Source organism: Schistocerca piceifrons, chromosome 10, assembly GCF_021461385.2.
Source record: "Schistocerca piceifrons isolate TAMUIC-IGC-003096 chromosome 10, iqSchPice1.1, whole genome shotgun sequence".
Taxonomy (NCBI): domain Eukaryota; kingdom Metazoa; phylum Arthropoda; class Insecta; order Orthoptera; family Acrididae; genus Schistocerca; species Schistocerca piceifrons.
In genome coordinates, this window is record NC_060147.1 from 128196215 (window position 1) to 128213208 (window position 16994).

General features: G+C 35.8%; 1 protein-coding gene across 3 annotated transcripts in view; it reads right to left on the reverse strand.

Moving 5' to 3' along the window:
• Positions 1–1790: 1790 nt before the first annotated feature.
• Positions 1791–16994, reverse strand: part of LOC124718945 (coronin-2B-like) — a 126443-nt gene continuing 111239 nt past the window's right edge. For all 3 annotated transcript variants that reach the window (XM_047244612.1, XM_047244611.1, XM_047244613.1), the window contains exons 13-14: positions 6128–6223; positions 1791–5276 (exon numbers count right to left, since the gene is read on the reverse strand). In XM_047244612.1, coding sequence (XP_047100568.1) covers positions 5148–5276; positions 6128–6223 — 225 coding nt within the window. In that variant the 3' untranslated portion in view covers positions 1791–5147. The remainder of the gene's footprint in view (positions 5277–6127; positions 6224–16994) is intronic.

A 16994-nucleotide genomic window follows, 5' to 3' on the forward strand; every position in this document is an offset into this window, starting at 1 on the left:
TGCACTCAAAAAGGGACATAATGCTGCCACATGGCAAAAACTATAGGTAATGACATCCCAATAAATTTTGTTTTTACAGCAGGAAACAAACACCTGGGCAGATGACTTGTAGCTTGAAAACCAGCAGTTTGCAACCGAGACATTATTTTGTGAGGAACACACTACAGTATTTTTCCATGTACTCCTGTACAAAATGAAGATGATTTGAACATCCTATGCCTGGTGTACCCAACTATACCAACAGACAATTTGAATACACTACAGCAACCAAACTGAACAGATATGGACGTAACCACTACTCACAGGTACATTGTTTAATGTATTTACAAATTACTGCACACACCTCAATTCCTATACAAGCTTTAGATGTGGCTATTACACTACATTTTCATATGGTAGTACAAATTCCATGACAATCAGTCCCAAACATTACCCACAGAAACACACTTCACATACCTACATTTCCCTTTTCACTACACAATCACAGACTCCTTCCAGAAGATATTACCTCTGGCATTTTCTTTGGCTCACCTACTTGCTTATACAACTAGCCTTGTCTCATATGAAAATGCGTTACAAAAATATTTTTAACACAAATAATAACTATTAACATCTAGAATATACTCTTAAGAGTTAAATGCAAAGTACTTTGGTGTAAAGTTCTGAAAATTCGACTCAAAGTTCCCATATCAGAAACTGTGAAATCATTCTTTCTGGCTAAGATAAGAAAAGACCATATCAAATAAAAAGTTGTACAGGACAAGGGATATAAATTCTATTCCCCTACACTGACAACTTTCTCAGTCTCTTTCCAAAACCTTTTCTTTACTTCATCCCAAAACAGCCAAACAGAATGGTGTGTGTGACTGGTAAATACTGCAGAAATCAGTCTTCTTTGCTAAGCTGCCAAAGCTTAAACCTTCTACTGAATTTGCTCTTATATGCTGATATGTAAATCAGAGAGAGAGAGAGAGAGAGAGAGAGAGAGAGAGAGGTAGCACTACTGAATGTTTAAGTACACACTACAGTTTTGTGGTAATATATCAGACCTACACACATTTTTCCTTAAACAAATGACAGCCAAAAGTCTTACAGGTGGTTACCCAAAAACAAGCTGTAAACTAATTTCATATAAGGTTAACTAACTGAGCAGTTTGAGGGACAACATTTGGTTGGTGAAGTTCCCAAATTGCACTGCAACCTGTACCCTTCTCTTTTCAGTTCATAAATTTCCCACCTTTTTGGGGGGAAGAGTTTCACTGAGGAACATTGACAGCTGTTATATGACAAGCAAACTGTAATCCAGGTGAAAGTACCAGCATCATGTTTACATCTAAGAAAGAGACTGGGGTAGAAATGAGGTATACATTGCTATTGTTCCAAGTAGAGCAGTGTCATGAATTTTTCAAATGATCACTGAAGACACTGGTACCAGAATACAAAAGTGGCTTCTGCTTCTCATGTTTCCAGTGCAATATCATGATCATCAGCGAACCTGGAACTACATTCCACTTGCTCAGCCACAAATAACGACTACTTGCATGCACTTTGCCCCATACTAATTTAGTTTATGTCTGACTGTGTGTAACAAGACTTTTGACACACTTCAATAAAATGTTTGACTGCTTTTCAATCAACTTACCTACAGCAGAAATCTAAACTTTCTTTTTTAAAGAAAGGATATTAATAAAGCTGATCTGGTAACAACATGAAAGAGAGAAAAAAAAAAGAAAAAAAAAAAAAAGAAAAAAGAAAAAAAAATAAATAAAAAAAATATTTTTCATGTAGCTGTGTATTGAATGTACAGGATAAGACCTAACAGAAATTACTCTTAACATTTTTGATATCTTAACCCCTCAGATGTTTATTTCATCATTTTTACTGTTAGCACTGATCTCTTACATTTTAAATTAACAGCTAGCAGTCACATTTTCTGTTGTATATTTCTATGCTAAAACTACCAAACAACAGTGCAGGACATCACACACATGTATGCCCGAGGCAGGATTTGAACCTACGACCGTAGCGGTCGCGTGGTTCCAGACTGAAGCGCCTAGAACCGCTCGGCCACAGCGGCCGGCAACAACAATGCAGAAACACGTTTTAATGCAACTATATTTTGACATGCGGTCCAGCTAACTTCCTGCCACAGTTAGGACCACACTTGGCACCACTCTGCAATATATAATCATTTTTATCTTTGAAGAGTTGCTCTATTTAAAAATGAAAAAGAACAAGTTGCCTCTATATCTCCATATAAGAGTTAAATATGTCAAATTATTTGACCCCTTTGTATACTGTAGCAAGCCTGCAAATTTTTTTTGACAACATTAAGCTTCAAACATTGAAAGTGTCTAAATTACACGTGTCATGGAATGAAATGCATGGTAAGTCTCATTATAAACTGGAACCACAGAAAATTGGATGACTATCTGTGACCAGTACACTCTTCTGAATAACAGCTTTTGTAGAAGATACATCCCCTGAGATTGTATGGAGAGTTCTGACAGAAGAATATGTCATAGCCTGACTTTATTCAAGGAACAATTAGTGCCAAGAATACTGCAGTACATGAGATAATTTATCACTTCTGCTGGGTACTCCTAGTGTGTCACCTTCCCGAGCCCAAAAAATCAACAACAAAATGGTCCCCACATCCATGAACATAGATTTGTTACAGGTACAGAAATGAAGTAGTGGAGGCAGTACAATTTTACTTAATGAGCTTTTTAAGTTACATTTTCTGAACACATTCTGTTTGAGAATCAATCAAGAAAGGAAAGACAAACCTGACAGACGCAAAAATATTTCCCACATTCTGCAAAGAGCTTTGTTATAATGTGTAATGCTGAAGTTTCTCCCCCCAAAGGGATCGTTATACAAATGTCTGCTTAATCACAATTTCAGAGGGCTGTGGTATTCTACACCACCTGTTATTCAATACCAGGACTAATGTTTAGAAGGAAAACCTGCTCTACGACGTATTCAAAAACTGAACATGAAGCCTACCAAATGCAATCAAATTTCCGTGAAACTTCCAGTCTGTATCACCCACAAATAGCTTGAGAACCACAAAGTTGTGCCTTATTTATGAAAGACAGTTTTCAATCTTTGGTAACTGAACAGCCTCTATTAGCTTTCCCAGAATCTTTTTGCAAACATCACTTACTTATTTAAAACCAACTTCAAGCAATACTTCCCAATTTCCTTTACTCTTTAAACCTCTGATCTAAGCTATTCTGTTTCTTAAATGAAACTAGTATCAAATATATACTTACAAAATGTAACCAATATTTATATTAATGGTATGTTAGTTTCATTAAGATTTTCCAAATTTCAGAGAACAATAACAGCTATTTACCAGCTGTAAAGTTACACTAATTACATTCTAAAACACAACAACACATTTTTAATCTCATATTTTGTTACTTGTCTCCACTCTGCAGATGTGCAATACGGATATGGCAAATAAAATCAGCAGAGCAAGATTTTACAAGTACTACAGGCACACCCCATTAGCAAAACAACACACTCAGCGAAATAAATGGCAGAAGAAAAGAGACAAGCTGAAAATGTGTGCTAGACTGGGAATAACCCAGATACCTGAAGCAAATTCGGTTCAGTTTTTAATCAGACAGATATACATGTGTGAATTTATCAAATATAAAACAGGTTCTCACAAATTCAATTAAACACAGAATTATGCAGAAAAAGGTAATTTAACAGTGCAAATAAATCAAGCACCTGCTTGCAATTTAACTGCACCCAATGAAATACAATAACTAATTATTTTACACAACAATCCACAAGAATAATTTGCGAATTTCAGTAGTTATACTTTTCCTACCTCACGGCTGTATCATTTATTTTGGTAGGAAAAATGCTACGTTTTAAGGTCGTCAGCCTGAGCTAAAATGCCAAATGATAAAGATTTCCTTCCAAGCAGTTTCACACAAATTTCTTGCCAACATACTGCACAGTTAAATAATTTTTAAGATTAAGAATATTAACATTGGGAGATATGAAAATAGCTGAAGCTATTGTCAGGAAGAATAAAATTCACATTTACACAATTGTAAGTTTTTTGGTTAATAGTGTTCTTGTACAATTCAATTTATGACAGCTGTAGAATTAATTCTTTAAGTGGATTTTTTAAAAATTGTTCTTTATAAAAAAAAGTAATGAAAAAACTGATTCGAGTTTAAATACATGAACGAAAACTTAAGATTAACAGAGCTATTGTTTTTCTGTACCTCTCCTTAATATCTTTCAAGTATCAACACTTTTTATTCCAACACAGTTGTTTCTTTTTCCTTTTAGGTATCTTGTGTACAAAATTATTTAAGTACATCAAGTAGTAATGGTATGAATTTAGTACGAGGCATATACTATTAGTTACAGATGAAATAAATCCCAATAATATTACAAATCATACATGTAACCTACAAACATTTTTACTGGTTATTCCTATTTGGGTAGACTATTACAAAGCAACTTTTCATTATAAGGGGGCAAGAAAGTCTTCCAGAACTCCTGGCACTATACGAAAAGGACACCACGTCAAGACATGAATAACAAAAACAAATTACAAAAAAATTGTTTCATATGATCCATACAGACATTTAAACAGTATTTTTAATTTACTCCATGTGTAGTGAATTAGAAATTAACATAAATGATGTGACTCACTTCTTTCAATTCACTGTTATCAAAAATGTAATACTAGAACAGTTACTTGCACATCATAAGAAACTTTGTTACAGCAAAGCAACACAGCTAGGAATATCGCTGAAACACTAACATTACACTACTCTCGAACTGATTGAATGTGTGCGCACGTGCACCAAGAATATGGCTTTGCTGGCAATGTTCTGCTAGCTTCCTCCAAAACGTGTGAGAAGCAGAATGTAGCTCTGTTTAAGTGCCCAACATTTGTCACTCATCTTCACAGCACTTACAAAACAGCCCGTGTAATAGTGACAGGAACGTTGATAAGCTAATGCAGTCCATTGCCTCTTCACCTAGTCAAAGCTAGGTCATTAAATGTAAATAGTGTTAAAACAGCTTAAAAACATTAAGCAGGGGATCGCCAGGACCCCCCTGGTAACATCGAAAGCTTCCAATCCACAGCTCCTCGCTGCACGTCTCTACTTGCCGAGCGCCTTGCGCAGCCGCTGCACTTCCTCTTCCAGCTCCGAGACGCGCCTCTCACGGTTTGCCAACTGCTTCTTGAGAAGTTTGAGCTCTTCACACTGCCTAGAGTACGCCCGCTGCAACTGCAGTAAGCAAAAATTTGTAACAGACGTCTTATTGCGAAAATAAGAGCATGCAGCACAGGGTGGGTTACCAGTGATGGCCAATAAAAATGTGGTGTTAGATCTAAGAAGAAATCTCTGCAAGGTGTTTAGTATTCTACCAGGTGCTATTCCGAAGTTCCCAAAATATATTAAAATTATGTTTATTAAACAACGGAAAAGCCAGCGTGGAATAATGACGACACTGTGAAAGGATGACAAAAGTCATTTACAAATAATGTGTTTCACCTGGTTCATGCTTCATCAGATTTCGTGAAAAGGTATCAAGAGCATTTCATACCATCAGACACAAGGCGATTGGTCAAAACTGATTGTGAAAAACCATCTACAACACACTTCCATCAGGATAGATCCACTTGGAAATCATGAACACCACCAAGGAAAGTGCAGCATAGACCCACACATAAACCCGATTTTCAGTAAATAATAAAATTAATGTGACGTGATAAATAAAAAGAAATAGAGCCGTGAAAAAATTGTGTGTGTGTGTGTGTGTGGTGTGTGTGTGTGTGTGTGTGTGGTTTTTTTTTTTTTTTTTTTTTTTTTTTTTTTTTTTTTTTTTTTTTTTTTTTTTTTTTTTTGGGGGGGGGGGGGGGGGTGTTCATGGCATGTGTGTTCAAGAACATCAAATTAATCTTTAATAGCTGTTACATTACACTGCTGGTGTAAAGTGTAGATCCCGCTTTACAGATAAAATAAAATGATAGGAGAGTACCATCAATTAGAGCATATACTAGTTTAGTAGCCAGGATCTGATGAACTATTGCAAATGTGTATAAATGAATTCTAAACAGTAACAGCAAAATTAGTACCTGGTTTTGAGACTTTGGACTTCCATCCAAAGCAATGACTTCATCCCTCTCCTCTGACGATCGTTTGTATTCCTCATTCAACAAGTTATTATTTGGCTGAAAAACATACACAATGTCAAAAACGAATTCCATTCACCCAAATCAAGGTATGTCAAAATAATAGAAAACTCAAATGTTATACAATTAGCCATGTTCTGTATAGTACAAGGTTTGAAAATTCAATGAAACTTAAACAGAAGTGTTAATTAAATGGATTAGAAAATGAGAAATAAAAAAATAAGAAGAATGCAGACTGGCAATAGAGAAATTTGTTACCATTTCATGCAACTTCAAGTGTTAGATATTATTTTCTGAAGGTATTTGCTCAAGTGTAACCTAGAATGTGTTTGATAAATAGCATACACAAGAAGGGATTACCCTTTGAAACCCTCTGTACAGTTGTGTATGTTAGGTTCCCGGGTATCACACCTTCAACCATTCATCATGTTGGACCCTAATTTGCAAGTAATCAACAGAGGGGGGAGGTGGGTGGACTTATTATGCATTGTGCTACAGAGATTTAAAAATATTTACAGTAAGCAGATTAGTGGCGTAGTGTAATGGCTAAGGTGAATTCCTCATATGAAGATGGTTGTGGATTTGAATTCTTTTCTGGTGCTTTGAAATATTTTATTTTTTAATCCTTGCAAAATTATTTTGATTTTGCTTTTTACTCAATTAAATGGTTTACTTGCAAATTCTTTATTTCTAATCCTCATTCTCACTTTAATCATTGCATTAGCTTTTTCATTTTCTCTCATGGTGTCTTCATTTAATCTAGAATTTTGTTCATATGATTTAAATTAGTATTATTCATTTTCTTTGATTTGATTTCTTTTGTTTCGCCATTTTATAATTTTGTCCACTACTTTCATTATTTCTGTTTTTCATTTTTCTTGGCTTCCTTTGTAGTCATAACCCTGCCTTCACTTAAATCTTCATCTGCATTATTCTGACCATTTCTCAACAAGAATTTATGTCTTAAATCTTTGTGTTATGATTACAATCCAGAAAAATTTACATCTTGCAATGCAAAATCTAATTTTTACATCACTGCACAGTCAACATAAATTTTGTCTTTTGTTTTTAATTGATAGTCTTTAAACATTGAAAACTATGATAGTTAAATTTAAAAAAAATTAAATTCATATGTGCACAGTTTCCAAATGGAAAAAAACGAAAGGTAGAAAGCTTGACAGCAAATCAAAGTTAAAATGTTGACTAAAATAGCATGACATAGGATTAGAAATAATAAAAGAATACATTTAAACCAATTAACTAAATAGAAATAACAATCAAAATAATTTCAATAAAGATAAAAAATAAAAAAATCTCGAAGCACCCAAGTGGATTTTAACACACAATCTTCCGCATGTAGTTAACGCACTTTAACCGTTACGCTATGTTGCCAGTCTGCTTACTGCTACTAGTTTTGAAGCACTAGAGGATCACCCAAAATTACACAATTTCTTCTCGTTGACTACTTGCAAATGGAGGGCTGCCAGCATGACTGGCTGCCAGCATGACTAGCTGCAGTGCGTGATATGTTGGATCCTAAACTTTAACACCGTATGCACAGCTTAAAAAACCAGTCAACCCTGGCAACCTCTCCTCGTGTCTACCGAGGCACCGAATGTTGTACTGTGAGCAGTCACCTCAGATGGATGGTGGAGGCAGAAGAGGCAGAGGGAGGGACAGCAGGTTGGGGGTCGGGGAAGATGCTTTAGTGCTGCATGGGAGTGGGGGGAACTGGTGCAGCGCTGAGAGGCTGTGCTTGGAGGGAAAGGTGAGAGCAGAGACACAGGAAACATAGTTGGAGTCCAACAGTGAGGTGGTCAAAACAGTTAGGCCAGCACCACTTATGACTGATGAAGGACGGCACGTACATCATGGCTGTCACCGTCACAGGTGTATTACGTAGCCCACACCTCGTCACAGGTTAATTACATAGCCCACCGCCCGACTGAACTCGACAGGGCAGTACAGCTCCACAGACACAACAGACACATTTGTCGATCTGCCTATTGTTACTGTCTATGTGGTATAGGCAGGGCTGCGCCCCTGTATGTTCATTCACCACACTTGACCTATATCCATCATGGAACAAATACAGTCCCTGCACAACTTTGGAGGATGTTTGCTAATGGAAGAGTCACTGACAAGGGTGAATACCCAGGGCTGGTATAAACTTTTGAAACCATCCGTACAGTGATGTAGGTTAAGGTCTCAGGTATTTTGCAGCCACTCATCCAGATGGGCCCTTGTTTGAGAGTAACTTACAATAAGAAATTTTGGTATTTCATGTGATGATATACAACTTAAGAAGGAAATTTTATACAGACTGATTGTGTAGTATAATCGTTATTGTACAGGTCTCACATGAGGCTGTGAGTTCAAATCTCATCAGGTGCTTTGAAATGTTTGATTGTTAAATCTTGATTGTATTGAGTTTGATAATTATTTTTATACAATTACTTGGTTTAAATGCAGTTTTCTTATATCTTTTTCTCTGTTCCATCATGTTAATCACCGTATTAACTTTTTCAATTACTCTCATTTTTTCTTCGTATTATTCTTATTCCACTTTAAAATTGTGTATGTGAATTTAATTATTTTTGTTTATCTACCATAACATTTAAATTGCCAATCAATCACTTAAAAAACAAAAAAACAAAAGACAAAGTAATATATTTCTGTTGACTTTACAGAGATGTCAAAACCTATTTTTCCTTATGAGATGTACAGATTTTTGGATGGTAATTGTCATAAAAACATTTGAAGCAAATTCTTGTTGCTCTGTGGACAAAATAACACAAGTGAAAATCTAAATGAAAAGAAAGGATAGTAAGTAAAATGACAGTCAATCAAATGCAGAACAGAAATAATACTTGCGATAACATGGAGGATAATACAGGATGATAAAACAGAAGAAATTAAAACAAAGGTAATAAAATCACATGAACAAACACTCCAAATTGAAAAAGAACAAGTGGAAGAAAAATGAGAGAAAATGAAAAAAATAATATGATAATTAAAAAGATGTGACAAATAAACAGAAATAAAAATTACATTTTCCCAATTAACTGAATAATAATAATTATTATTATTTTTGCAAATCAAATCAAAGGATACACTCCACAAAACCTCTGTTTCAGGAAACAAAATGCAGAATTGGTACAAACAAAGAAAATTGTCAAGAATCAGCCAATTATTTTTCATAACCAAGTACGAAATTCCTCAGATTACTAACAGATCACATGAATGAATAGCTTAAAACCTTAAAACTAATAAGTCATCAAGAGAAGATGGAATTGTAGCTTAACTACTGAAGAAACTTGGCCCAAATTCCTTAAGAGCGATCACTCAAATCATTCAAGAAATTCTGCAGACAAAAAATTCTAGATGATTGGAAATGTGCACTAATTTGCCCATTGCACAAAAACTGAGAGAGATCAGATGTAAACAATTACAGAGGCATTTCACCTTTGCCAATCACTTACAAAATTTTATCTGCGTCTCTTCTAAAGAGAGCATAAGAACAGCTACAACATACAATTTCCTATTACCCAGCAAGCTTTGGACATAATAAATCATGCCCAGAACAGATCTTTAATCTTAAGACTATTTTAAAAATTACAGCAATCAAGTCGAAACCAATAGTCTGCACATTTGTTAATTTTAAGAAAGCACGATTCTATAGACAGAATCTCTATGCAATAGTCTAGAAGAACACAAACTAGACACCAAAACTCAAAAACTGACTGAATGAAGAGTGTCAGAAATAAAATAAAAAATTAAAGTCATAGATGAAATTTCTGAACCAGTCTTGGCTAAAACAAGAGTAAGACAAGGAGATGGGATTTTGCCACTATTGTTCAACGTAGTTTTAGACAAAGTAATGAAAGAATGGGAAATTGAACTAAGAAAACAAAACTTTTGGAAGCCAATCAAACTAGGAAGAGGTCAAGGAAAATAAAACATTACATACTTAGCATTTGCAGACGACTTTGCGATTCGAAATGAAAGAAGAAAAAAAGAACGTGCAGAGATGGTTGGCCTGCAACTCTCCTTTGAGAAGACTGAATTCATGCTTTCCAAACTCTGAAACTTAAAACAAATTATGGTGAAATCAACAGAGTCAAACATTTTAAGTACTTCAGGGAAATGATTGAACCAACAGGACTTGAACAAATAGCACACACAAACAGACTGCAGAAAATTAAGAAAGCGTCAGGACTTGTTTCGAATTTGTATAACAAAAAATTCCTGTCAAAAGGCCTTAAATTCAGACAACAACACAGTAACCAAGCCGACAGTCACACATGCAAGTGAGACACTTTCACTTAATTGAAAACTAGATTTACAAGAAATTAAGAAAATAGAGAGAAAGATTATTACAAAAATTCTGGGTCCACAGTACACACTAGATGAATATGGACTGAAAACTTTTGAGACAACAGAAAAAGTATCAAAGATTGAAATTGACGTCAGAAAGAGATGAAGTTCTACCGACACCTAGACAGATTACCTGGAAACAGACTAGCTAAACATCTATTGGACTATGTGACATCCCTTAAAGCATCAGTATCTTGGGTAACTGAAGTTAAGAAGGATTTGACAAAAGCAAAAATTGATGTAACAAACACATCAGACAGGGATACATTCAGAAGCAAAATTGGTAAGTGGAAGTTTATTCCAGAGATGGAACCAAAACGATACTGACCAAAGTGGACTGAAGAAAGAAGGCCTTCGGGGAGAAAATACAGAAATGCTGGGAAAATAAGAAGAACCCTAAGAAAGATTGAAAATCACTTGCTTATTGTTCTCCAATGAGGACATTTGCTAATAATGATAATGATCATCATCATCATCATTTTGGAAAAGATTTAAAAATAAATTTCCAAGCATCTGATGAGATTTTAACCTACAACCTTTTGTAAGGCCTTTACCTTAACAATTACACAATGTAATCAAGAGTGTTGACCATTACTTTTTAAAGCAGTGCAGCATCACGCGAAATTCCATTTTTTTTTTCCATTGATTATCCATAAACAAAGGGCCATCAGGGTGAATGGCTGCAGACTGTACTAACTGGGACTTTAACCAACGTCAACATACAAATGGTCTCAAAAAGTTTATCCCACTGCTAGGGAGCTCTCCTTCTGAACTGCGTACCGTCGAGCCTCCAGCAGCTGCCACGTGTCCACGGGTGCAAACCACGCAACTACGTAGCAAGCAAGTCGTGGTACACACTGCAACAGTTGAAGGCATCTACTCGTGTCCACATAGTCACGAGTCCAGACCAAACTGCGCAAATTCTTTTCCACAGATGCCTACTTAGGTTGGCGCACTAGGCACTCCAATCTTTGATGGCCAGTTCCGCTCCAGGCTCGAACTGACCGACAGCCAGCAGCTACGAGACTCTGATATGGACCGACATCCACCGCTGCCTATTGAGGAACCATCTTACCTACACTGTGAACCCCACATGACACTCCATTTCCATCTCATTACCTTGTGCAACAGTGTTGTAACGACACTTTGCTGCTCGTCAGTGGAATGCTTGTGAGCTCCCAGCCTCGTGGAACTGTGCCATTACTTATCCTCCCTGGACCATGCACATCTCTACACTTCTAGTGTAAACCTGGTAGGCACTGTCAAGTATTGGCATTTCTGTTACCAAGTTGCGTGGGAATTCATTCTCAGAAGCTGTTTGTAGTTTAGTCACGTTAATAAATAATTTTATTGCAAAGTGTGTACTGTCATTTACACTACTCGGCTACAGTGTACCTCAGCCTTTGTGAGACATTGTCCATCGGCTTTTGAGCACAGTTTTGCAGATGCGCGGGAGGATTTTGGAACATACACTGTGTTGCAACATTATGAAATATCTATAAAAAAAAAAAAACAACTGTCTTTTGACACATAACCAGCAAATATCATTTTTGCAAAACACAACTACCTCCTTATTCACAAAGTAATGAGTGTTACTGATATGGAATCTCATACTGATACAACATTTTTACACTTATTGAACGTAAAATTTCATGTCTGCGTATCATCATCTCAGTTGTGTGATGCTATTCATGATTTCCTGTTTGAATGTTCACGGTTTGTAGTAACTGGCAGGATGTTACCAGGTGAAACATAAGTGATATCTGGGTTCTCTAAGGAAGCGTTATAGACCCTTTGATGTTCTTAATCTATACAAGTGATATCCGAGACAATCAGAGCAGCCCCCTCTGATTGTTTCGAGACAATTCCCTCTAACATCTAATGTAGTAATCAGAAGCTCAAAACGAACTGCAAAATGACTTAGACGAGATCTGCATAGAGCAAAAAGTGGCAACTGGACCCTAAAAAACCACTAATCGTGAGATCCTCCACACGAGTACCAAAAAACCTTAGATTTTGGTTGCACGGTAAATACCTCAGGAGAAGAGTTACAAACAACAAAAATTCGAATCATCACATAGAAAATGTTGTGGAGAACGTGAACCAAAGTCTGCACTTCATAATCTGCTCTGGAATATTATTCTGGGGTAAGCTCAAAAACGTGCTGTAGGAATAATATGTGGCGCTCACCAACAATCATCTCCTATAAATCTGTTTAAGGAGTTAGGGATTTTGATTACAGCTTCTCAGTTTTCTGTAAATTACCCACTGCAGTGGAAATTGAACAATGAAGTAGATAATTACAATACCAGAAGAAAAAATGACATTTATTACTTCACATTAAGGTTGACCTTAGCACAAAAAGGACTGCACAATGCTGCAACTAAAATATTTGCTCATTTAGCAAGTGATATACATTGTCTGACAGACAGAAAAGTAAAATTTGAAAACAAATTGAAAAGTTTCTCCTTTACAACTCCTCCTATTCTGTACAAGAATTTTTAATAGGGTAATGTAGAAAACATGGCAGGTAGGAATTACTTACTCAAATCTGTACATATTTTAAAAAAGTTATAACTGTTCAACCTGGGGCCATATTTAAAAATTAATTTGGGGTGTGAATGTAAAATGAATCATTTTGTACCATTTTGATTTATCATACAAATGATCTATGTAACATTAAACTATGAGTGTGCTGAAAAGCAAGGGCTCCGAAGTTTTAATGTGAAAACTCTTAAAGCCACTAGAGAGCTCCAAATTTTAGCATGTAACATGACGGTACGTAACACAATAATAGCAGTGTGTGAGAAACAGCATGGCACAATTGAGTTTCGAATTCAAAAGAGTTTGTCCACACAAGGAGCACCCTCTCTTTCGGCAAGACAATGCCAGACCACACAGAAGTACTGTGACATCTGAAACAATCCAACACTTCAGGTTCACTATCACCAATCATCATCCATACGAGGTGTGTTCAAAAAGTAAAGTGACTTTATATTTTTATGAAAAAATATTTATTTATGCAACAATATTCATGTTGTCCCCTTCAAAGTAATCCCCCTCACATACAATACACTTGTGCCAATGCTTCTCCCAATCCTCTAAACACTCCTTACAACCACTTTTTGGTATAGCCTTCAGTACTTCCAGTGACACAGTTTTTATTTCCTCAATTGTTGTGATGCAAAAGCAATAGATTGTTTTTCCACAATTCTGGACATTTTCTGCGAATTGCTCCTCACAAACGGTGCATAACGTCAAGGTAATACTCCTTATTGACCATACGACCTTGAGGCAAAAATTCATGATGCATTACAACAGGGTAATTGGAAGGGGGGGAGAAACAGTGAGCAAAACTTTGACATTTGACCGAACTTGGCATGCTTTTATCAGTCTTTGCTCTCTGGGATGCTTCCATTGGGACAATAGGGCTTCGGATTCGACATCACAACAATAAACCCATGTTTTGTCACTAGTTATGACCATTTTCAGCCAATCAAGATCATCACTGACGTCATTCAAGAGCTCATGCGACAGTTCTTCTGATCAAAATTGAGATGTTTTCAAACCAACTTCACTGACACACATCTCGTGCCCAAATCGTCTGAAAAAATTGAGCTGACCAATATGCCAACATCCTCAGCAACTTCTCTTATGGTAGTTTGACAATTTTCCAAAAGGGTCAATTAAAAAAAAAAAAAAAAAAATAATAATAATAATAATTGGTTGCTTGACCATCTCAGAAACAATTTATATTTGCTGGGTGAATTCCCCAATATTTAGTAGTCACAAAAATTTTTTTTAAAAGATTTTATTGTTTATCATTTTGAAATGGCGGCCATATTTGTCCCAGGCCGCATGCGTTTTCTCTTATTTGCAAGCATCTACATTTTTTACTATTATTCAGTAGTGGATTGTCCTAAGCCTTTCAGATAAAATGCATTTAGTTCAACACACTCTGGCCTACAAATTGACATCATTATCACTTAGCTGAATGTATTCTTTAATATATTTTTAATAGTTCAAACTTATCAGCCGCAAATTAAAAAAACTCAATTTTTGAACAGAAGTTTTCCAAAGAGAGATTAATTTCTCAGCTTTAATATTTTTTCTGCTATTACACTGTATAGTATAGTTACTTTTTATAGAGTATCAATGGTGAGCAGTTTGCACTTAAAAAATACATTATTTTAAAAAATGAAATTTTTTAATTTTGTGGCCTGCAATATCTTTGTTTGGGGGACCAAATAAAAATCTGAAAATTTCACCTTTATGATATCAAACATCAGTATACATTTCAACTTTGAGATTCAATTGGAATTTAAGGAAAAAAAATTACAAATATACGTTTTTTAACATCTGCGATATCTAGGCTTATGGAATAAAATATATCAGTTACTGTATATAATTTAATCATATATCAAAAAACAAAGATGATGTGACTTACCAAACGAAAGTGCTGGCAGGTCGAAAGACACACAAACAAACACAAACATACACACAAAATTCAAGCTTTCGCAACAAACTGTTGCCTCATCAGGAAAGAGGGAAGGAGAGGGAAAGACGAAAGGATGTGGGTTTTAAGGGAGAGGGTAAGGAGCCATTCCAATCCCTGGAGCGGAAAGACTTACCTTAGGGGGAAAAAAGGACAGGTATACACTCGCGCGCGCGCACACACATATCCATCCCACTCCCGGGATTGGAATGACTCCTTACCCTCTCCCTTAAAACCCACATCCTTTCATCTTTCCCTCTCCTTCCCTCTTTCCTGATGAGGCAACAGTTTGTTGCGAAAGCTTGAATTTTGTGTGTATGTTTGTGTTTGTTTGTGTGTCTTTCGACCTGCCAGCGCTTTCGTTTGGTAAGTCACATCATCTTTGTTTTTTGATATATTTTTCCAACGTCGAATGTTTCCCTCTATTATATTAATTTAATCATATCTATGATTACTTACTTTTTTTATTGAAAATAAGCCTACTAATTACATTAAACTGTTCTCTTGTTGTTTGTTTTTTTACATCGATCATTGTACATTTGAGAAATTGGTTCAATCATTTTGGGTGTTAGATTATAAGTACACCGAGTCACAATTGTAAATTCCATGGGAGACAGCTTCCTCAGTACATTTTTATGTGGCATCCAAACTTGATTCTTCTCAATTTTTTTTAAAAGATGTCCTTGGTCATAGAGGGTGATAAAATACAACATGTACATCTTGGTTTTGACAATCAATATTATCAACTTTGCCAATCCACCACTGTTCATCATAAACACAAGCCACTATGTCTTTATTTTGAAGAACCAGTTGTACATGTTTTCCACAATGATTAAGTTCACTATCAGGCAAAGTTGATGTGATCTTACACTTCAGTAAGTTGTGTGGGTGGGGTACAAAACAATGAAAAGATCGAGTGCCTTTAACCTTCTGACAAGTGTTGCACCTTTCCTTCAAGACAGTGTCATAGACTTCTTGTGTTTCCTCACATTTTACAAAAACATAGGTAATTCCTTTGATGTATTTTTTACAGAATTCAAACATTTCTTGAGGTGTTACGATGTGATTGTCATCGGTCCGCTGCAGAGCTGCCTTTGTGACAGCTCGCTTTGCTGTACCCCCAACACCATCAAGCATTCTTTCCATGGCATGGAGTGAGAAAAAGCCATTCCAAATCAAACCCAAAATAATCTTTATGAACGGAGATTTTAACATTTTTTTTTTAAATATTGACTTGCTGCCCCATCCGAAAAGTAAATCAGTTTTCTTATGGAAGGGTGCTGCTGTTTAGTGGTGCCCTTGTACTTCATCTTGAACAACAAAGGAATAATTTTCTGAAAAGTCAGCAAGAACTAAGCATTCATCAGCTGCCAAGGTTTGCTTTTTGTCTTTCAAAAATTTACTTTGAGCTTTTGCAATAAAATAATGCATTTTCAGATTTTCAAGGTTAGTCACCAACATTCCAAAAAATTCTTCTCGTGATTTTATGACTGTCACCATTTTAGTTCTGTCTTGTGTCACCCATTGTTTGTATTTTATATTGTCAGGCATCAAATCATCATCTTCGGATTCTTCAAACATGTCAAGTAACACTTGCCTGGACAATCTTCACATTCTCCCTTGATCATACAATCGTGACTGTCAATATTGCATTCCATAACTGCCAAAAGGTCTTTATAGTCAACTCTAAGATTGGCCCCATTCATAATCAACTTTACGTTTTGATGATACAAACAAACAACAACACACCATCTTAGTATCAACTCTTAAAACTTTGATCTTCCAATTTTAATGTCAGGAGTTTCTTTTTTAAATTCAGTGAATAGTTCATTTAAATTACACAATATTAACCTTTTTTCGTCTTTGAATCTTCGAACCATTTTCTTTCACAGAAGCACAGTCTTTTTTGCAAGACATCAAACAGCTGTTATTGTCATC